Source organism: Fonsecaea pedrosoi, assembly GCF_000835455.1.
Source record: "Fonsecaea pedrosoi CBS 271.37 unplaced genomic scaffold supercont1.6, whole genome shotgun sequence".
In the NCBI taxonomy this organism is placed as follows: domain Eukaryota; kingdom Fungi; phylum Ascomycota; class Eurotiomycetes; order Chaetothyriales; family Herpotrichiellaceae; genus Fonsecaea; species Fonsecaea pedrosoi.
Window position 1 is genome coordinate 457,780 of NW_013550610.1, and position 23,047 is coordinate 480,826.

Consider the following 23,047-nt stretch of genomic DNA (forward strand, 5'->3'; position numbering starts at 1 on the left):
CGCAGTCTGCACTAAGATCGAAAGAAATCGGAGATCTACGAAACCTCTTCATCCACGCGTGATTAACGATATGGAATGATGGTGTTGCGGTCTGGATTGCCCGACATTTGCGATCACAATGGCCCAGGTTGCGACAGTCAACTTTGGCACTGAGCTCAAGGTTCGGCTACTGCGCCCTCAGGCCTGAATTGTACACTAATGGGGATTTAATTAGGACGGCTACAAACCGGTCGACAATTGGGTGAGCCTGGGCATTACATGGCTCACGGAAATCCAAGAATTCTACCAGGAACGCTCTGCTATAGAAAAGGAATACAGCCAGAAGTTGACCGCTCTGGCGAAGAAATACTATGATAAGAAATCAAGAAAGTCCAGCAACTTGAGCGTCGGCGACAATCCTGCTCTGACCCCAGGCTCTTTAGAGTCCGCCTCCCTCACGACATGGACCACCCACCTGTCTACTCTCGAGGCGCGAGCGAACGAACACGCGAAATTCTCTAGAGACCTCATAAGTCAAGTTGCGACACCGCTGGAGTATGCCGGCACGAAACTCGAGGAATTGAGAAAGAGCCATGCCGAATATAATGCCAAACTTGTCAAAGAGAGGGACTCATCCTATGGTGACCTGAAAAAGTTGAAACAACGATATGATGCTGTGTGTCACGAGGTTGAGAACCGAAGGAAAAAGGCCGAATCGTCCATGGATAAAAGCAAGGCTCAAAGCACGTACAACCAGCAGTTGATGGAAATGAACAATGTCAAGAACACATATCTGATTGGTATCAATGTCGCGAATAAGATGAAGGAATGCTATTATCACGAATACGTCCCGGAATTGCTCGATTCCTTGCAGGATCTGAACGAGACTCGTGTGTCGAAACTGAATTCGATATGGCTGGTCGCCGCGGCACTCGAGACCAACACTCTCAAGAGAAGCACCGAGCTCATGACTCGTCTCTCGAACGAGATCCCCCGAAACAACCCCAGTCTCGACAGCAACATGTTTGTGCGACACAATGCTGTGCAGTGGCAGGAACCTCCGGACTTGGTCTTTGAACCGTCGCCAGTGTGGCTGGATTCGGACAACATGATGACCGATGATGCGTCCAAAGTTTTCCTTCGCAACATCTTGCAGAAGAGCAAGCCGCTGATCAACCAGCTCAAGGCGGAATCGGCCCAGAAAAGGCGAGACCTAGAAAACCTGAAGCAGGCTCGGCGGGCAGGCAAAGACAAGCGCGACGAAGTAGAAGCGGTGCGATCACAGTTTGCCCTGCAGGAGGATCTCCATGCCGTTGAGCGTAAGCGATTGACGGCAGAAGTGGAGACGTCGACGATTACTTCAGTGGTGGGTGATCTCAGCATGTATGGCAAGAGTCACACCTTCAAATCCGAGACGTTCAAAATACCCACTAATTGTGATCTATGTGGCGATCGCATTTGGGGTCTGAGTGCCAAAGGATTCATATGTACTGATTGCGGGTTTACCTGCCACAGCAAATGTCATATGAAAGTGCCTGCAGACTGTCCAGGCGAACAGACAAAGGAAGAGAAGAAAAAGTTGAAAACAGAACGGCAAGCGGCGGCCCTGATGGCCGTCGAGGCCCCGCCAGCCGCCTCGAACGGGACTACAGGCCCTCCTCCATTAACGAGGCAAGACACGATGAATAGTCTGTCGTCTGGCTACGCGGCTAGCGCCACAAGGTCCTTGTCTGGAGGTGTTCCGAGATTGTCAGCACTGGATGATTCAACCACCAGCTCTCCGTTAACAACCATTACTTCCAACTCCGGATCATCGACCACCACCGCATCGAGACGAAACAGGATTGTCGCGCCGCCCCCTGCAGCCTACGTCAGCGCACCTGGCGCCGACTTGGCGGCCAACGGAAGCGGCCAACCCAGAGGCAAGATGCTTTACCCGTATGAAGCCAGAGACGAGGGAGAGGTATCCCTGCCAGAGGGCGCGGAGGTGAAGATCCTGGAACCTGACGGTATGTAAACTCCCCACAGTTGTCCTCGTTTATACTGAACAACAGCAGATGGCGGCTGGACCAAAGTCCATGCTGGCTTGGGAAAAGAAGGTCTAGTGCCTACGGCATACCTGGAAGAACTGCCCACCCCGGCCAGTACGCCCGCGCAAGAGCGCCCACCGTCATTGTATTCAAATTCGAGTGCCTCCCTGGCATCGTCGACCCTAGCTGGTGCGAATAAGAAGAAGCAAGGGCCAGCAGTGGCGCCGAGACGAGGGGCGAAGAAGGTCAAATATGTGGAAGCTCTTTACCCCTACACGGCCCAGAGTGATGCCGAGTTCGACATGGCCGAAGGAGAAAGATTCATACTGATCAGTATGGGCACCGGAGATGGCTGGGCGGATGTCGAGAAGAACGGCGAGACAAGAAGCGTTCCTGCCAACTATATCCAGGAGGTCTAGGAGATCGCAGAGGAGCGCCAAACTTTGGAATTGAAAGGTATGTTTACATCTGGTTAGGACGCATAGAAGGATAAGCGAAGCATCTGAGCGTCAAATAGAGGCACGGACGGCGGAGTCTTGACCAGGAGTCATCCTCCGCCCGAGGCAGGACCCAGGCATCATGAGATGGAGGCCCAAGACTGATAAAGCCTCGTCAGAGCCAGTCCGAGTTATGTTGGAGTGATTTGACAGCGGGTTTGGTTGAAAAAGTGTCGTTCGCAGTATATACCCAGCGTCTTCCTTGGGTCCCCCTCCACTTCCCCCCCTTCTTCCCCTGTTCCTTGGCCACAAGTCCAGCCAGTCATCCTTGATCTGAATTAATGTCTTGGGTCTCGATGCATCCAGCCCGCCTCGGCCCCGTTCAGCCTCGCGATGTATGAGTTGTGATTGGTTCATTTGAGGCTTGGCGAAACCTTCGCTCAGCTCTACGGCAACGTCTCCCTTTGCATCTGCATCAGACTGGATTGCCATCTCGTGTACAAAGAGCTCGCGCCAACAACAGCGCCAGCACAAGGCGCTTTGGCTTTGGCCATATCCCAATATGAAATGGTCCAAGTCTGCCCTTTTAGCATCAAGCTCTCCCACGTTGAGCTTGCGCATTGCTTGAGTCCTCGCTGTCGGCAACCAGTGGCTTGCGAAGCGAACGCCCAACATGGTGGGTGGTTGACTGGTCTTTTGCTAGCATGCCCTCTTCCCGGGCTCGAATGCTCCTTCTCTTTCGGGTCCTTTGATCGAACCGTGGCTTTCTGCGCGGGGAGTTGTCCGTTCGTCCATCCATAAGTACCTCTTTTTATCTCCCCAGCCTCACCCCATTCAAGGACGTTGTACTGTCAGTCTCTGCTTTGGCATTCTACACGTACAGAGCAAGTTTAGACTCAATAGCTATGGCGGGGATTACTGCTTCAGTGACAGCCGCGGAGCGGGCAACGGCGAAGGCTATCCCCATCAGTCCCATCACTTCAGCTCCCATTCTCACTCATCAGCGCGGCTTAATCAAACGGACTGGTGCCGACACAGTCGAGGACAACACTTGTGGATGGGTCAATGGTGATCTCAGTAGGTGTTGATGCGATTCCTTCCTTCGTCCCATCCTATCGCTATACGTCAGCCTCATTCCATGGCTGTATGCCACAAACTCTTACGGCACGACACTGACGAATCTGGCCGCACTCGCCTGTCTAGATACGCCTCTTGTCTGCAACTACCAAGCCTGCCTTTGGTCTCCGGAACTGCATGCGGTCGGCTGTTGTGCGGATGCTGCAACGACGGATTGCGCCTGGGTAACCTCCTGTGTGCCATATTCCATGGTGAATAACGGCTGCGACATGGCCTGCCAAGGGAACTATCTCAATACTGTTTGGTTCGTCCCATGATCCCAATCCCTTCATGCTTCGGCAGGTACCTTGAGCCATTCTGTGAATTCTCCACAGCGATCAGGGGTTGACTGGACTTGCGGACGTAGTGATGAAGCCCATCCTCTTTGCGCGACGGCGACGTTTGGCGGTCCAGCGGGATACACCTACCTCAGTTGCACAGATGCCATCGGCACAACGGACACGGTTAGAGAACATTTTCTGTCAAGCACCATTTCATTTTAATTGAAACATCAAGAGTCATGATGTCGATATCTCCCACATGCTGACACCACGTTTGCAGATGATGCTCACATACTATGGCGGCAATGCAACGGTCGAGAACTTACCCAGGTATTTCTCGAGCTATTGGTACGAGAGTACCACCACTTCTTCCACGACGTCGACTTCTACCTCATCTCCCGCCGACGACGCAGGCATCAACGACACGATATCTTGGCTCTCCGGCAACAAAACCATCCTCATCGGAGCCATTGCCGGCTTCTGCGGGTTACTCATCCTCCTCGTGGTGGGGGGTTGCTGCGTGGTACGGAACAAAAGGTCCAGACGAGGACGGTATATTCCGGCTAGTCAGCAGATGCCACCACACGAGGCTTACGGAATGCACTATCAAGGCGCGGCGGCATATCAGCGGCCTCCATCGTACCAGTCTGGGTATGGATACCAACAAGATTTCGGCCAGGTGTACGTGGCTCCGAATAAATGAGGGAGACGCGCCGAGACCAACGTCTTGATTTTGTTCCAACTTGCTCAGGCTTGTTTGGTTTTGGGCTTTCAAGATGATGCGTTTTGTATATACGTCTCTCGCGACATCACTCGGGACAGGGAACGCTGGTTATATGTCACAGAGTGTGTTTTTTTGACACGGCGTAAGAGGCTGATTGAACCGTTCTGCCTCCATTTGATCATTCAAGGACGTCCTGCACTTGAACTGTTCCTCGTAGCAAGGACAGCCAATGTAGCTATCTAGAGACCATGCTAGGTTGGATCTAACTATACTCTACCCTACCCTGCTCTGCTCTTCGATATACCTGGGTCACTACCTATTCATCCGCGTACTGATTCATTCATCACACTCGTCAACCCTCGAATTGGAAATTCGTTCTTTCATTCATCCCCATACCCACACTCTATGTATGCTGGCGCATCGTTTGCAAAGCATTCCTATTTCCTAAGCCGACAAACTTCACCTGTAACAAGATAACGAGATAGTCCGTGTCTTTGTTTAGTTTCTCGCTCGCCTCGATCGCACTTTGACCACTCCGATTGTAACTCGAGGGTGTCTTCTCTATTCGCTCTGCGAAGTCTACAACTCACCTCCGCGGATCCCTCTCTCATCTGCGGACGCCAAGGAGGATTTCGAGCTTCGTCCTTCGTCCCGACTGCAAAACTAGAAGAGCTCCACGAGGACCCTCACGCCCTTCGCGTCCCTGCTCGGCAAGGGGATGAACCTGTCCTCGCGCATGTCGACGTCCCTGTCAAAAGTCGTGTCAAAGAGGTGCAGGCGGCCGACGTCGCCGTCAAACGTCACCCCGTCGCCGCCGTAGACGCGGAACAGCTTGGCCAGCACGAGGTACAGCTCCGCGTACGCGAGGTTGATGCCCAGACACTGCATCGAGCCTTTGGAGAAGCTAACCAGGAACCTGTCCAGGCGCGGGTTCTCGATCCACCGCTCGGGTCGGAACTCGTGTGGCGAGGGGAAAGTGTCGGCGTCGCGGTGGATCAGGTAGCTGCTCATCGAGCACGGGGTCCCAGGGGGGATTGTCCACGTGGTAGGTCCTGCGCTGTCGGCGTGCTTGTCGTCGTCGTCGTCGTCGTCGTCGCTGACGACAAAGACGAGGGTTTCGTCCCGCGCGATCCGTTCGAGGCGCGTGCAGATCCCGTAGCTCAGTCGGAGGCCCTCTTGTATGACGCCCGTGAGGTACGGGAGGCGCTCGAGCTCGGGCAAGGGCGTGGGCGTCGTGGGATCCGGGATCGCCTCGTACAGTTCCCGCTTCAGCTTCTGCAGGACGCCCGGGTTGGACAGCAGGTAGAAGACCGTGACCGGCAGGGTCCAGCCCGTGGTGACCGCCCCCGCGCTGACGACCGTGGCACCCTCGTCGGCGAGGCGGGCCGTGCGCTTCTCGACGGCCGGGAGGGAGCTGTCGAGGATCTCGTGGAAGATTGTCGGGTGCGAGGCCGTCTTGTGGGACGTGTCGACGCCGTTGCGGATATTTTCAATCTGGTTCTTGATGTCCTGTCCCCAAAAGCCAGATCAAAAAGCAGGCTTTTTGTTAGATTGGGTCCAAATAAAAAGTGGCGGCTCAAATTTTGAGCCGGGATTGACGGAGAGAGACGAGGGATGAGGCACACAGTTAAAGGGGACAAAAGGCTAGAAACCGTTCAACCACTTACCCGCTTGAATTGCAAGTAACGGCTCGCTGCAACAATGTTAGTCGCATGCCAATGCTATCGACTTTTCAGTGTGGTTGATGATGATCCCTCGGTCTGAAGGAAGCCATCCCCTACATACCGTTCGGATCGAGTCTCCGAGCCATCCAATCTGGAATGTTCAACACCAGCCAAAAGAGCCAGTACATTTGTTTTGCAATCTGGCCCAGTGAGCTTGTTGAAGAGGCCGCCTTGAGCATCCACGGGTCAAAGTCCTCGGCTTCGAGGTGATGTTCGCTGCGGGCGAACGCGTATTCCGTGATGACGTCTGAGCAGCATCAGTTGCCGTGGACTCGGCGAGCTAGGAGATGAAGACGGGAGGAAGGTCCAAGAGGTAGGGACGGGGAATTTCTACCGTACGCGTACGCGGCGAACGCGACCTCCAGGTTCAAAGGCTTCCTTTCGTCCCCTTTTCTCACGTTGCCGAATTCTCTGACTCTGGCCAGCAAGAGATCCGCCTTCTCTTCGATGACGCTTTGCAGTTTCCGAACACCTGGAGATAGGTCCACGTCAGGGGGTCTGTCTCGCCCACGTTGAAGACTTTCCAGCTTTCCATGGTTTCTGACAAAAGCAACCAACTCACTCTGCATGCTAAAGTAGGGACTCAGGGCCGCTCGTCTCGCCTTGTGCAAGTCGTGGGGATTCGTGCTTGCCCCCGCGCCAGGCATGCCGAAGCCCTGGGTGTAGCGTTCCCACCGATCGCGGCGTCGTGTTGGTCCTGCGTAGATCTCCTCGTAGAATCGAGGCGGGTAGAAGTGCAACTCCTGCGGGTTGATGCGGACAACGGGACCATATTGCTTGTGAAGGTCGCGGATGCGGAAAGTGTACTGTCCGCCCAGGATGACATCGTAGTAGAACTCGTACCTGAGAGGGATGTTAAGACTAGTCGCTCGGGGGCGATGATATCTGTGAAGTAGACGGGTTGGGCCTTTGACATGACATCCCGCTTACCAGTAAGTTGCCGCCGCGATTCTGGGGCCCGGAAAGTGAGCGATGGGGCTGAAGATTAGGCGATAGACGACAAGCCCGACGTTGTAGCATATCCATAGAGCCAAGCAGGCGAGCGGAAGAAAGAGTGACGACTTCTTCGTTGCGAACCACAAAGCCTCAAAGACACCCATACTGAGATCTCGGGCGAAGGTTTGGAGGCGGCGGCGGCGGCCAGAAAGAGCGGTCTGTAGAGCATCTCCATGTCAGATTAATATCTTGGGTCAAAGCAGGTATCTCGTAATAGTCGCTGAACTGGCCGTAATGGGTACGGTTGAAGTGACAACGTCCAAGGTGGAAAACGTCTTGGGACTTGCAGGGATCTTTGACCCGCAGTTCCCCGTCTGTGCAACGTGTCTCCAGTAACAATTCGTCTGAGACCCGTCGAGAACGGATGTGCAACTGTGATGCGAGAGACCAAACCTGGAGCCAATGATTGAGGCAAGGGACATGAAGAGCAGGAACCCGGTCGTGCATATGCATGGAGCGAATGTTATATCGACATTTTATCAACGGTTTTTGGGTTCGTCCAGGGCCTGACATTTCAGAAGCGAGCGAATAGAGCAAAGAACTGAGAGGTAAAACATTGGTACTACTTCTTCAAGCATAGTCTTTCTGGCAGTGATAGAATATGTAGTAGAGCATCTTGGTCCAGCCCGGGAAGAGAGGACGCTTTTGCAGTAGTCGGGGTAACTCGCGGGTTTGATTCGGAATTGAAGGTAACGATGTCAAGCCAACTCAAATTGCCATATAGAAAGCGTTTGGTCATCGCGAGTACTCACCGTGGCGATGAATATGGTAGTCCATCACGGTGGGCAATTATCACCATCCATTCCTCATCGGAGAGACAGGGGTAGCATGCCACCATCAGGATACACCTCCGTCGATGCTACCCAGGTCAATGACAAATGGAGCCTGCCCTGCAATGATTGTGTTTCTGCGGTCCCTGCTTCTGCAAACAGCATGTGAGCCCCCGCCTCCTTGTCTTTCCAGCAGAGGGGGGAGCATGTAAGCCCATTCTAAAGCTGTGACCGAAAGGTATTTTGACCTGCTCTTCCGCTCACCCCGCCATCGACGAACGTCGACCAACTTCAAGAGACCAAGAAAGTTGATGCTTGACTGTCGATCCGCAGAAAGTGCTGGGACGGGTTTTGGGTATGTCCTCGAGCCCACAGTCGTGACGATCGGCCATTATTCAGTTCGAGCAAGCATGAGGATACACAGGTGGACTCGGAGATGCGCCAGGTCGACCCGAGAATGGGGTTCGCAGGTTTCCGCGGAGCTGGTCCTCGATCAAGGAAATATCGAGGATCAGTGGAGGGAGGCGGAAACCTTCACATCATTGTGAAGTGGGTTGCTCAGCGAGCATCTGGAAATGCTTGCGGAGTTGGCGAAGAGGGCCCTCGAACTGCAGCCGGTGGCCGGTGGCTGGGAGGCGATCGTCTGCACCCAAACCCTAGTCAGACAAGAGTTGGCGTTTGGTGAGAATACAACGCATTGGGGGCACCGACGCCTGGGAAATTCCTGGGAAGAGGGGTGGAAATTCTGTCCCATTCTGTTTGCAGGATGTTGAAGCAAACGGAACGAATGCATCGACAAAAGGTGGCAGCGCAGGGAATTAGTCCTACGGTCAATCGTTGAGCCATGTATACAAAATCTCGCTCGTGTTCGGATGCTGTACCGTATCCACAGCCGCACAACGACAGCCAGATCGTGGAACTCGTGAATATACACACTGTCCTGTAAGACAGTAGGGCACTTGGCCTGAGGAAGGGAGCAGGTATCGCAAAATCCCCTCCCCATGTCACTATACCGTAAACGCTCATTGTTTCGATGTGTGGCGGGCGAGTCAAACTGCGCCAACGCGTTTTTCTCCCTAGGCACACCCTGCTACCGAGTACCCGATATTGACCAGATCAACCACGACTTGTCCACCAACAGAAGAACAGATAAGCTCTCTCGCCTGAGTTTGATCTCTTCCAAACATCACTGGGCCACTCTACCAAGATTCTTCAGTAGAACTTGACTGACGTATCGACTGAGCCTCCTCGTGCCTGTGGAACGCGGCCTTGATGGTGTTTTTGAACCTCTCTTCAGACGCCACAGGGAAGATTCTGCGGTGCCGTAACTGCTGAATGTCTCTGGGAATGTCGTCCGGTTTCTTCACACTGCTTGTTGTTCCGGGTCTGTAAACACGGTTGTTTGGGGTCTCTCGAACCACAACGGCTTCTTCCTCGCACAACTTCAATACAAGAGATACCACGAGGTTTGCCATCCACGTTGATTCTGACCACACTTCATCTCATGGTACGCAAATGACAACATATCTATGAGCATTCCATCTGCCCAGTGCATGAGAACTGAAGGGGAGCACAGTATGGGTGCTACAGTCGCGCTGCAACAGCACGTTCACTTTAATCTGGCCAGCCCATCAAAGCGTTGGAGAGAGTCGTCTGAATGTCCTTCAATTTCCTACTTTCCCTGGTGAGATCGGCCTGCATCAAACGCACAGATTTTCAAATCTTGGGAAGAAGACAGGAGACTGCTTCCAAGAGAGCTGCAGCACCGAACAAGGGACGCTTCTTCCAGCCTTTCTGGCCCTTTCCAGGTCACTTTGGGCTGCACTATTTCAGTAGAGCCGGCTTGAGGCCAGTTGTCGCCGCTCATCAAAGCGCTGCGACTTTCGAGGACTTTTGATAGTACTGTCTTCTTTTACGACCAGGGCAGCTAGAGTAATTAAGTAGTAAGGGCGGGAGCGCTGCGGACTTGAACGATCTGTCAAAATTCCACTTACCAAACGAATCACCTTCTTTGCAGAAGCGAATCATACCACCTTCGCCTCCTCAGCCAATCGGTCGATGGATCGGCGAGACAGACAAGTGCGATGTGGTTTCGATACAGGCCACAAGCATTTCACCTGCCTACTCACATAGATAGTCCAGGACTCTTTTTCATAGCAATTGCACAAACGATGGATGGTGAATGGCACCCAGTGTGGCTACACTCCGTCGAGCAAAAGATGCCGGGCTCCCGACGACCAGGCCTGGGTGATTCCGTGCGAAGCCGGTGTTGTTGAAAAACGTTTAGGTTCCGTAGCCAGGATGCCAGGCCATTTCCTTGTCCCCCTTACCACGGCTGCGGCATTCATTTCCCCCCGGATCTTGAGTCTTACCACTCTAGCAGACTGCTAAAACCTCTAAAGCGACCCGTCTTGAACAGTGATCAGGTCGTTAATGGCCGTGGTTGGTGAAAACAAGCTAGACACCCGCGAACTAGGTGTGCTACCTGAAGCGACCGGACTCGGGGCTAGAAAGTTCACTGCATCACGAAAATGTCGCTGAATTACCGCAAATGGCATGTCAGTTCCCTTTCTCAGCCGTTGCCGCCAACGCTGAGGAACCTTTGGGTTTAGACACAAAACTTAGCACCGGTCGCCTAAGGATGATAATCCGACTTAGCAGCCGTCAGCTGAGAAGAGATGCGGACCTCTCGCAATAATATCTCTGGGGACTTGGCATATATATGTAGAGAGAGAGAAAGATATGGACAGGTCGCATCACACTCAGATCACAAGGTCAGTCAGCCAGTCCAGGGTACACAAACTTACATGCTCAATAACTGTTTCCTTCCACCTACGAGTACTGTAGTTGTACCGGAAGGCCAACGTGCATACATTCTATGCTGCGGGAAAGCGGAAATTGGCGGCTATTCCTCTGAGCACATGGGGATCTTGAATGCATTTATTCGAATGCCTGCTTCAGCATGCGTTCTGCCTCTGAAGGGGACAGTGTGCCGGGTGCGAGTCGAAGGACATGCATCAGCATGGGTTAAGTCGGATCTTGTCGGCTTGGAAGGACGGCACCTCTTTGCTTCGTGGCGATCCCCTTCCTCAGTTTTCTGCGCGCATATACCGAGTACTGCCATACTAGATTTAGCAACTTCCTGAAGCAAGCAGGCAAGCCCATCGTTTTTTCTTTCTCGCTCGAATCTGCCCACCTTCGCTGACGCAACACGCACACGACTCTCCCTCGGCTCGAAAACCCAGGAGTACGCGTCATGAGGATAGCAGCTAGGCGCCTGGCAGCTGCACAAACAGCCACCAGGACTCAAGGACCTACCTCCGATTGTGGTGGTCCTCCCGGGATGACTTGCCATTCGATTCCAGATGCAGGATGCATTTTGGCAGATGCAGCAACTGCCTTGAACGTCGGCGCAATTTTCAGTTTCGCCTAGAAGAAGGGTTTCCCCCGCTACTGGAGCCCCTAGTGCCTGTTTGGATGTACCCGTCGGGACCCTGTCCAGAAGTCCAAAAGCCTGGGAGAGATCGCTCTCATTGTCCCGACGCTAGATGCACCGCGTGGAATGCGCGAACTCGCAAGGCGAAGTGATCAGCATCATACAAAGCAGCTAAACCTCCAAGAACAGCGGTTTGGGGTCCTCTGCATTGGATCGCATTGCAGGTGGATGGCGGGAGCCGGGGTCCTTCGAATGACCTTCTTCCCTGGACGAGAGAAGCTCACACTTTAGCTGTTAGCACACCAAAAGACTGCCGGTTCGGGGTCGGACTTCTGTCTCAGCCAACGTTTGGGGCATCTCTCGGTCTCTCTTTGGGACTGGGTTGGATGGTGTGTCCCGAAGAGTTCCCGCAGAAAAGCTATGCTTGGGCAGGGGAAAACAAAGCAACAATCCTTGAGCGCCTGAAGACGCATCAGGAGGCATGGGGGCCAATAAAGATGGGTGATGGCTTATTGGAGTGCTGTGGACTGCTCGTCGAGCCGTTTGCTGGATGGCGCAAGGATTGAGACGATACTGACTGACTGACTTGACTCTCACTGTATGTAGGTTGTGGAGATTTCATCAGCGTTTGCAAAGCGTCCAACTGCGAACATGTCAAACTTCGGATATGCCAGCTAGATCATCCGGTAGCTTGCTTGTTCTAGGGATGGGCGACTCCGTTTTTTCCCGCTGGGCATGTCCCTTGCTGGACAGTCGTGACAGTTTAGGCACTGTTGTGGTCCGTGCGTGTGTTTCTTAGCTACTCATCGGTAGATTGTATCAAGCGAGCTATGGCACCAGCCGTGATCCGTCGTCTCCTTACTTTTCATCGAGTCCACATTATCGAGGACTGTCAACCACTTCTCTTGTTTCTGTACCCCCTTCTCTTCCACAAATACCTGTCGCCGGAGCAGGACGGCCTGCCTGCGTGAACGTGAATTCGCATGTGCGGGGTTGTCTCTGGGCACCTGCAGAGAGGATGAATTGGGCTGACGGAGGGTGGTGCTTGGTGTGGATGAGGAGGTACGAGTAAAGCACCGAGTACGAGGGACAGGACGAAGGAACGTACGGCAGACTGACTCCGTCCTAGTAGGGAGTACCTCGTCAGGTGTAAGGCTGGCGCAGCCTCAACTGCGCCTTGTCCAACCTCGTCTCTCCTCGCTTTCTCTCTCCCTTTCATTTTGACTTCACTTCAGCCACCCGCCAGCCAAATCATTCTGCACCTACTTCCCCGGTCTACTATAAACCAGGGGCGGGCCTCCCCTTACTGGACCCCCTATATTACTATCCTTTCTCATTGGACCAGCCGGTCGTACCTTTCTCTGCATTATTTTAGTGTAGTCAGCTGTCAAAATGCACCATAACAACCCCCCCCCCCCCACTGTCTCGACCCTCCTCCTCGAAGTTCGAGAGGCCCGCTATTCGCATCTTATTTTGTCCACGCGTCGGAAGAAGCCTCTCGAAATCTCCTGTCTGCTCTTTGAAAGCCACGGCGGCGCATTGAAATGAAACATACATGCAAAACAATGGATGGCCACTGGCCAATGCCAGCGGAAGATTCACCATGTTCGAGTTACCGAGTAATGTCCACAGCCTTCTTGACGCAGACCCCAGTTGAGCCTTGCCAAACCCATGCTCCACTCCTTGTTGCTCTTGATGGGCCCATCTCTCAACCCAAGTTCTCCACGACCGACCTCTTGCTTTTATCAGCGGATCCATGACACTCTGTTCCCAGCGCTTTGGGGATGGAAAGCAAGATACTCATAAGATTACAAGCCAAAGGAACAAGGCGAGGCCAACCCCACTATTTTTCCAGATTTTGGTGCCGATCCGCCTCGCGGGAGGAGGTGGACCGTGCGATCTGAGGAAAAATAGCCCCTCCTCCATGGCGATGTCCCTTGAGTGATCAACAGGGTTGTCGACCCCTCGTCTTTGCATTTGGTGGCCGCCGTCGCGTGTCTCAGGGTCGGACTCCATAAGGCTATTGTTATATGCATGAAAAGGTGGGAAGCTTCATACCCTTTCCTAGGCACCTTGGATCTTTCTTGCTACATGCACAACCCTGCCCTCCATTGAACCTTACTCCCCTCACTGTTCCAATCATGGCAGGCCTTGAGCCTCCAGGTTTGAGTTGAATTGAGTGCGTGTCGGAAAATACAGAAACCCTTGGCCGGCTGCGATCTCCCTTACTTAGAGGACCAAATGCCCGCCCCTCAATCTCTCCTTTTTCTCTTTCTCATTTTCAGAAAGATTTGTTCAAATCATCTCCATACGTGATCTCCAACCGAACCGTGGCGAGCCCCCTCTCCTATCATCCTCACCGCAAGAACCACCAGCAAGAAATGGCGGCAAGAGGAAAGAAGTTCACCGTCGGCGTGTTTGGCGACCCGGGATCGGGAAAAACTACATTGATCCATCAGGTAAGCGCGCAAACTGCTAGGTGGGGATGCTGGTCGGAAGCGAGGTGGTGATGAGACTGACGAGTTCTTTTGCTGCGACACTGTAGTATCTCTTCGGGCAATATCTCGAAGAGCACAAAAACATGGTGCACTACGGCAAATGGGTCAACATCGAGTCGGAGCTGATCGAACTCGACATTATCGAAACGGGCAAGGACCCCGTGGATTTTCCCGAGTTTGATGCCATGATCTTTGTCTTCAGCACTTCGTCGGTGACCACCTTTGACTCGGTGATGCGATATCAGAACAGCCGCCGGCGGCTGATTGCCCTGGTCGGCACCATGACCGACTATTACGGACAGACAGTGGCATACGACGCCGGGCTCAACCTGGCCAAGTGCATGGGGGCCGGGTACTTCCACTTCTCCCCGCACCACGGCTGGGGTGTGCAAACGCCCTTTGAGTTCTTGCTGCGCCGCTTCGTTGTGCAGCAGCCCAAGCATCTCGAGATCGTACCGATGCCCTCGATCAACGTATACCAGTGGGTCAGAGCCAAGTGGTACGTTCATCGCATCAAGAAGCCGAGGAGCAAGGTCTGGTACGACGATTAGACTAGCCGTGTCATTGGACGGCATATGATATATGAGCACGAGTGGCAGCACGCTACCCGCCATGGAGCATGAGGAGTGACATCACTCGACAGAAAAAGACATGAACTCCTCCACCAAAAAACCAGCAAAAGCATCAGAGCGACTGAGCAATTATAACCGTCACGGCTAGATATTCCTCATCCTTCTACCTCTTTCCCCTTCGGCTTGTTCTCTCTTCTTGGGGTCAGGGGCGATTGAAGCCTCTTGTACGAACGTTACGACATTGACGATATACTCTCACATTCGGACAACCTACTCACAAATGACACGGACGCGGAAATGGATGCGCAAACGGACACGACGACCACAACTCAGCCACGATACCTCCAGCGAGGATGTCATCAGGCATGGTCTTTTTTTTCCCGGGGGGTTGTTTCCTTGGTTTCTGGAAACACCATGATTCTTTTCGGGGGCACTTTTTACTTTTAGTCGTCACTTTCCTTCTTCTTCTACTCCCTTTCTTATTCACTTTTTACTTGATGTTGGAAATGACGGGACGGCCTGGATGACAAATGAGGAACGAAAATCACAGACGGCGGTAGCTAGCTACGCCTTTGATATCACAGACAGAAACAGAAACAGAAACAGACATAGGAAAAGATATCTCCGTAAGGGGGAACAAAAGTTGCGTACTGAGTGCTATGGACACTTTCCTCGTGTAGTACTACTCTACTACCTATATACCTACTGTCGATACCTACAGTAGGTCCCTAGTTACCTACGTAGGTAGTTTAGCTGGTACAACCACGAACATGAACGCAACCCACACCGCGAGACCACATGACATGCAGGCCGCGTGTCTTGTCTTGCCCCGTCTTGCAGGGTCTGTATCAATGCTCAAATGCCCAATGCCCAATATCGCTCGGTATACTTTACTTTTCTTGGATACTTGGATACTTGGATTATCCAGCTAAGCTTATTTGAGCTATCCGTATCGTCCCATCCCATGCCATCCCATCCCAATCCGTTGAAGAAAAGACGTCTTTTCGTACCGAGCGAGTTACGCACTTTGAATTTTGTTCCCCCCCTCCTCTCTCCCCTCTCTCACTCATCCTTTTGTTCGGCGGAATCGTGAATCTCGATATATTATTCACGATAGATGTACGATCTACGATGTACGATAATTCACTGAACGATACAGTCTACTCACCGGAGGTAGGTAGACAGGGAGACAGGGAGACAGGGAGACAGGTAGACAGGTAGACAGGTAGACAGGTAGACAGGTAGACAGGTATGGCTAAATCAGCGCCGACAGCGACCAATGACCCGTCCCATCGCATGTCAGGCGATGCATGGACAGGTCTACCTCGTACAGAAATGTCTGTTCCTCTTGGCTCTTCCTCTCGTCCCTTGGTTTCACTCTCTTTCCCACTCCGTCCCCTTCCTCGAGAGGACTTGCAAGACAACATGGTCAAGGGTATCTTGATACACAAGTCCAAAAAAATAAATATAGATCAACAGATCGGGAGACTGTCCACACCATCATCATATCCTATGCAGCATACAATATACCCTTCCCTTACTCCCTCGCCTCTCTTCGGATGGTGTACATCCCCATTCAAACATCCGTACATACAGGAATCCCGGGAACATCACCAGGATTGGGAGACCCCGCTGGCAGGACTTTTTGTTCGCCGCTTGATCCACTGAATCATCTCTTCGATCAGAGCCGTTCCCACAATACCCTGCATCAACAAGCCCGTATGACCATAGGGAAAGATGCTCAGAGTCGTCGGACATCTGGCCGCCTCCAAGCGCGCCACAAAATCTATGCTTTCTTGACACAGGATATCTCCGCCCATAGCCACAACCTTTGTCGGGAAGGCTCGGGCAGCATCGATTATCCTCTGGTTGGCGTAGATTGGGCTCGCCCTCCAATTCTCCTTGGACCTGTCTCCAGGTCCCTGAAAGCACCGGTTCTGGAAGAATCGCATCGTTGCGGGAGTCAGCCAGGGAGCGTCCCAGTTTTCCCGCCATCGTCCTTCACAGTCCCACGTGTTATCCAGGCTGGGAGCAATGAGGAGCAGTCCGGCGGGAGGGCGTCCCTGCGCTGACCATGTCAACGCTGTGGCCGCAGCGAGGTTTCCGCCCCTGTGATTGCAGATCAGCAGAGTCGGCATTCAGTTGGGATCCAGGGCATCTCACGATGATACACCAGCAATAATTATGTTTCGCCTACCCACTCGATTCCGGACCCAGTCTGCTATCACCAAGGCGTCATCATGCGGAATAGGAAACTCGCGACGGCGATAAGCACCGCTGAAAACCCGACATCCACAATCCACAGGGGAATCAGTACCTGCTCATGCTTTGAACAAAGAACAGACTTACCGACCGCAATGTGACTGAGTACATTATTGTCGCCCGAAATGTCTCCCAGCATCCATCCACCGCCAGCGAACCACACGAGGACGGGCAGGTCACGTCGCTCGTTTCTCCGGGGTACAAATTGTCTCACGCGTAGACCGCAAGGGAGGTCGTGGTCGCTGGTATATGCGTCGAGGTTAAAGACGATGTCCGTGCTACTCGTCTGGTATGGCGACATGGGTGTGAGGCGATTCCTCCACACACGAGGTGGGTACCACTGCACTACCTCTTCATGAAAGCGCCTGTAAGGGCCACACAGTTGTCGTGAGATATTCGGCATCAAAGGAGACAATGGCACCGTTAAATACTTGGCCATGGTCCACTCCAATTTAGCAGCAGAGGCGTTCGGGTTGGCCTGCACTTTCCCAGCGCAGCCAGAGAGCACGGTGACCCAGTGGGTGATGTAGTACTCAAGGTCCTGGATGGTGAATGGGATATTGAAGAGTCGACCAATGAACCGGGTCATTACCTCCACTGGCAAAGCCCGAGGGCGGTGGAAGTCTCTTGTGACGGTTCGCGAAACTGCACAAAGGTAGATAATGGCCGCATTCATCAGCCAGTTGAAATGTATAGTCCATAACTTGCTGTCGCTATTCTCATACCCGGCATCCTCGAGAAGCTTGCCCAGGTGATAGGCTTGCTGCCAGACTTCAACCCAGCGCAGGTTTCGGCCGGCAAAGTGCGCATTGATAAACATTTGGGTCTGGGTTATATTCCAAGGCGTGATGACTCCGAATGCTGGCCGGCATGACAAGTCAAAGGCATTGTCCTCTGTGAAAATCCAAGTCAATAGAACGGCGAGGATACAGCGGCTAAGGTTTTCGCTTTGTGAGACGGTCTCCATGATGCCTGGGAGAGGTCAATTAAACGATCAGATAGATTCCCGTCTCTATGTAAAAGAGTTGGCGGGGAGGTCATCGCGCACCTTAGGAGGTCAAGGGAACTGGTTTCCAACCACAGCTTAGATCGAGACCGCCTGGAAGGAAGGGGAGGCATGCGGTTAGACTTTGATATGGCTGCAGAGGCAGTATATGGATGGCGGTAGGCTGGCAGGCTTTTCGGGGGTACAGGCAGGTCGGCGGGCGCTGACTGATAGACTGGATTGACAGGTTCGAGAGTTGCAGGGCAAGGTAACAGCACAAGTATACCACAACCAACGTGAGTGAAGCAGCGACTCTAGCCTTCGGTCCATGAACCATACTTCTTGTCGTTGGAGACCGATGACGGGGCTCCACCTGCTGTCTGATCTCGTTGTCGATACCCTGCACCGTCACTCTGTCTACCCGTATCCTTCGAGCCAGGCCTGGGATGCTGCGCTCGCCGAACAGTCTTGTCATCGCCACTTGTCGAGCGTGGCCGCCATCAGCTCACCGTGCGGTATTGTTTAAACCTAAGGGCCTCTGTCAGACCCGTTTCTTGACAAGGATCTCCGACCCTGTCACTTTCCATTCATGGAATTCAAACCTGCTTTCCTTTTTTGCGGCCCCAAAGTGCCATCCCGCGCTTCTTAGCGCATGTGATATGTTGGAAAACTCTGATAGCCATCAACCGCACTGCATGCTGCTTGCTCTGGCTGGTGTAATGATGATGGGTGTGGGGTCTTGGAATCCGAGATGTAAAACAATCACAGTCTCAATCACTCTGGTTTTAGCCTTGTTGGGAGTTGGACGTGGGAGGTCTCTGCGCCTCACTTGGTGGGAAAGTCCAGGGTCAGGATGATCTGGGGGTTCCATGTGGTTCATTCAGCTGGCCTGGGCCTTTTGTCATGGAAAGCAAACAAATTGAGGTTGGCAAATGAATGTTTGCGGATGCGATGCCGTCGAAAGTAGCGTGAAGGGGGTCGAGGTTACATAGGGATCAATCTACCGAGCCGCGTGTCTGGGTCGCGATGAGCGAGACCGATGGTCGTTGATCTGACCTGACAGCCTCATTCCCACACAGCCACCGTGCACTCCTTCTGTCAGTGATCGTCATGGGCAAGGGGACCACAGGAGACATACACACATACCACTGCTCTGCCCGTGGCCCTATCGAGATGAGCGTCATCCTTGCGAATGGTTCCCAGGTGTCCAAAGCATAGGTACGGCGTCCAAGGCATAGAGCGCTGGAAGCAGTTTGACAGTTGTCCAGGACGAATACAACTGTCCCGACATGGTTTGTGAGAGGCCAATCGTGGCCCAGTCCAGGGTCACCGAGGATACATGGCCGACGACCGGCGTGCCGCGGAGCCGGTTAGCGCAGCTTGGCCATTGACAGCCGAGAAGCCTGACCACGGACCGCTAGTTGATGGTGACAAGTTTCAGGGACACTAATGGATTTGCAAGGGATCTTGTGTTAGGAAACCACAGAGACTCGTGGCGTTCAGGTAGAAGATGGCCTGAACCTAAAGAAGGGAGCCATGAGAAGGAATTGGGTACTCTTTGGTGGGTGTGAGGAAGAGGAAGATGAGGCGTAGGGAGACGGAGGATACGAAGACGAGGGGGGGAAAGAGAGGAGGAAAGGCCCGTGCATGCTGGGTTTCTGGGTACAGCTCAGTACGTCGTCCCTGGGTAGGGATTAGTTTGCTATTGGGGTCCTTGCTCTAGTCCCTCGCTCCCTACCGAGCATTTGGATAGGCGAGAAGGGTGAACACTCGTGGGTAGGAATGCCCAACTATCTAGGCTAGCCTCACACTCCTCTTAGCCTGCCAGCCTTGGGGGCTCTGGGCCATCACCGCGAAGGGGGCAAGCCTCACTCGCCCCTAAGCAAAGCGTGGCACCCCTGGCATGTTTGCTACAGGCTTGCCACCACTGCCACCCTCCTAGAGACCAAGCCATGTAACCCACCACTCCTAGGCTATACCACAACTTCGGATCGACTAACAATAACACCCGACATTTCTCTTCGGCTCTCTGCTACAAGATCCGGACAAGGAGGATGTGACAGCAAGAATCCTATCGCCAGCTATTGGCACATCTGCTCCTCTCAGCATGACACAGATGCCGCACATATGTGCAATCAAACCATCCTCTTACACCACGCTTTGTCCCCTCCGCTCTCTGTTCTCTGTATACATACAGCCTTGTCTCCTCTCTCACGTGATCAGAATCCCACGCAAGGCTTACCTACACCAAAGATACTTGAGGCACAGGAAAGGAAACAGGCAAGTACTGTGGAAGACACTTGTTTTCGCCCGTTCGCTCAGCTTATGCATCTTCTCCAATCTTAATGCCCATTGTTTTATCCACCGCTAGAGGGTCGAATTCCGGCCGCTGGTCCTTCAAAAACTTGGCCGCAATGAGCCCGATACTGGGGATGGATTTGCATTCTCTACCTCTATTACTTTCATGTAACAAGCCGAGTCGAACTGCCCAAACGGTATCGCTCAAACATGCATGAAATGCTGGGAATCTGTGATCCACTGTCGCCTTTTCTTTTTGAGCATCGGGCCTGGGCTTGTTGATTTCAACCAGCATTGGTCGGACAGACCGGATGTTGAGAAAGAGAACAACTGATGTCGAGACCGTATGAGGATGTGGCGCCCTCAGCAATAAAGACTATGGTGCATTGAAAAACACAGAATGCGCAGTGTCTCGTGTGCTCGACACGTACCTGGATTGAACCACTGTGACGACAATGGGAGCGAGGAGAGCATCGCAGTCTCAAGTGACTGCGATCAGGGTGTGAGTCTCGACCAGTCACTAGTCCTGTTAGGGTCTGGGAATCAAGGAAACCTCAAGGAGCGCAGTATCCTCTCATTATTTCGGCTGTCCGGCATTGCTTCTAGTGCGCCGGCGTGTGTTCTGCATCCGTCTACTTGGCAAAGGCACATCAATGACCCATCAGATTTGCTTGCGGTCGGAGTCAGCGTCGTGAATGAGATTCAATGCCTCTGCCAAAGATGCTTTCCTGTCAAGCGAACCATTAGTTTATGTTATCTCCTTCGGTCCTGCCGTACTTGTCCAGATCGACTGATGCTCGCCATACTGATCGGCCGAGACGCTCGGGGTTCCTTTGAAACTGGTATCGTCCGCGACCGCGGACCACATTAGACTAGAGTCACGGAAAACACATCCTCACTTCGAAGATATCTCAAAGAGCAACAGAGCACTGGGCTCCTATATCTCAATGAAATGTGCCACTAGTCCGGAGTGGATGTGTATTGTCTCCGTTCAGCCAAGGCGAAAGCGGCCGATTCATTGTAGTATGCCAACTCAAATCTCCATCTTTTCTTCTTATTCATCCCTGATTCCCGGTTACCAGCAGATGCCCTTGATCGGGTTATCGACGATCGCAGTGGGCAGTTCGGCCAAAGCGCCTCGTAGGCTGCTCGATCGGATGTCTCTGGAGGGTTTGAGATGTTGTGATTTGGATCAGCTACGTCCCAAGATATGATAAAGGTATCGTTGCTGATCCGTCTATTCACGCTCCGAGACACGCGCTTATAAGCATGTATGCTCAACAAAAATGTCATCTTCCGTTGGTTGATCACTGATCAAAGGACGCGTAAAGACATCGTTCGCAAAGTGCCCTTGGAGGCAAAGAGTAGGTACGAATCGTCACAAGCGAGGGTTCGTCATCGAGGGCAAAGAGAGGTTGGAAGGGTACAAACTGCGGTGGAGCTGTCAACGTGTCGGGCTCCCACAAACAGTCTGGTGAGAATTGTTTCTCAGAAAGCTGCATCAACATCTGGTCACATGGGCTCATAGACCTTGTACAAGCTTTTCTGGATCAACACGGGGTTAACGGGCCTGTTGGACAGTGATTCTGTGTGTTGAACACACCTACTGTAGGGCTTGACAGAAGCGAGAAGTCTGGAGTTTCAGGTGCCCTGACGTCAGTGTCACGTGATATTACCAATCACAAGGCTGAGAAACCCACACGAGGCTAGTGCTGCAACACCCTCGACACTTCTTCCGCTCCACCACCTCTTCGAGATTTAAATTGCTTCGTCTCGAAAGTGATGCCACAATGGCGCTCTAAAAGCAGAGATTCCTCCTGCTCTAGACTGCCTAATGATATCCTCAGGTCTGGAGCGAGACAAGCGAGGCCACCTTCGATATCAGGTCCTAACTCTGCCGCTACAGCGGCATTGCGACGGAGCCGTCAACAGCAATTATTGAGCAACATCGACATGTCTCGTCTGCGCGTCTCGCAGCCAAAGCCATTTCTGGTAAACGGGCAGACTCTAGACGCAACATGGCTAACTCTCACACCCTGAGAGAAGATGCTGGTGAAGGAATGTCTGCTTCACGGGCGTGCCATTTGATCACCGAGCGGATCGCATGGTCTCGGAGACAGATCCCTGCGCGAGGCTCTATTCCGAATTGTTTATTGCGTTCGATGGGTGGGTAACAGCGGACCTTTCGCCATGAAATCAGAACCAATCAACGCAATGAATGAGCAATGCCAGAGCATGAAGGCACCCAACGCAAAGCGAGCCTCTATCAGGGAGTCTTCGCCTAGTACTTTGCAGCCAGCCTCCCCGTTGTTGCACCTGGCCACCTGCAATGTAAGAACATCTTCACCGGAGCCACCCTCAAGTCCGCAACGGAGGTTGACTTTCAGTCGGGGTCTGCACAGGCTTGCATCAGACTTGTTGGGAATGTGCTGCTGCAATCATTACCTCTGGCTGGTTCGAAGACCAGCAGCGTTCATGGATCCATAGCCAGAGGGGTACGCCCAGCTGCTCATGTGGAAAATTCTATTGCTGTCGGCCCACGTCGACCCTTGAGCCTTCCCGTCCGCCACCATCACGATGTTAAGATATTCCAGGAGAGTTCCTGCTGCTGGGAAGTCATCGAGCACTTGATGTCCTCAGTGACGACAGTGTCGCTCGATTCGCGCTCCAACATCACCCGCTCGGCTGCGAGGAACGGGCACATTCTGACAGCCTAAGTCAGCCCGAAGCAAGTCCCGTAACGAAACTCTACCCCAGGCCACATCTTGCACATGCCCCTGGATCTTTCGGACCGCTCACTTCGACCAGATCCGTACCGAAAGCCAGCGACTTAGGAGTCCACGATGAGATACCTGAGATTAACCCATTTATCTCGGTATTTCTAGATGACTGCATGGCAGGCTGGCAGATGCTGGTACTGAACCCCATGTATTGTTCTC

General features: G+C 53.0%; 5 protein-coding genes across 5 annotated transcripts; 3 read left to right on the top strand and 2 right to left on the bottom strand.

The window, feature by feature from the left end:
- Nucleotides 1–118: 118 nt before the first annotated feature.
- Z517_09137 (uncharacterized protein) lies at nt 119–2,428 on the top strand (the record flags this gene model as incomplete). The annotated part of the gene is made up of 3 exons (XM_013425047.1): nt 119–160; nt 215–1,988; nt 2,034–2,428. The coding sequence occupies 3 exons, from the start codon at nt 119–121 to the stop codon at nt 2,426–2,428; spliced, it is 2,211 nt and encodes a 736-aa protein (XP_013280501.1).
- Nucleotides 2,429–3,351: 923 nt separating this feature from the next.
- Nucleotides 3,352–4,546, top strand: Z517_09138 (uncharacterized protein; the record flags this gene model as incomplete). Its single annotated transcript, XM_013425048.1, has 3 exons — nt 3,352–3,523; nt 3,905–4,026; nt 4,124–4,546. 3 exons carry the CDS (start codon nt 3,352–3,354, stop codon nt 4,544–4,546), a joined length of 717 nt encoding a protein of 238 aa, XP_013280502.1.
- Nucleotides 4,547–5,230: 684 nt separating this feature from the next.
- On the bottom strand, nt 5,231–7,391 carry Z517_09139 (uncharacterized protein; the record flags this gene model as incomplete). The annotated part of the gene is made up of 6 exons (XM_013425049.1): nt 5,231–6,076; nt 6,235–6,260; nt 6,353–6,538; nt 6,626–6,763; nt 6,854–7,134; nt 7,222–7,391. The coding sequence occupies 6 exons, from the start codon at nt 7,389–7,391 to the stop codon at nt 5,231–5,233; spliced, it is 1,647 nt and encodes a 548-aa protein (XP_013280503.1).
- Nucleotides 7,392–13,874: 6,483 nt separating this feature from the next.
- Z517_09140 (uncharacterized protein) lies at nt 13,875–14,542 on the top strand (the record flags this gene model as incomplete). The annotated part of the gene is made up of 2 exons (XM_013425050.1): nt 13,875–13,952; nt 14,039–14,542. 2 exons carry the CDS (start codon nt 13,875–13,877, stop codon nt 14,540–14,542), a joined length of 582 nt encoding a protein of 193 aa, XP_013280504.1.
- Nucleotides 14,543–16,173: 1,631 nt separating this feature from the next.
- Z517_09141 (uncharacterized protein) lies at nt 16,174–17,792 on the bottom strand (the record flags this gene model as incomplete). Its single annotated transcript, XM_013425051.1, has 3 exons — nt 16,174–16,672; nt 16,727–16,880; nt 16,913–17,792. 3 exons carry the CDS (start codon nt 17,790–17,792, stop codon nt 16,174–16,176), a joined length of 1,533 nt encoding a protein of 510 aa, XP_013280505.1.
- Between the last annotated feature and the right edge of the window lie 5,255 nt (nt 17,793–23,047).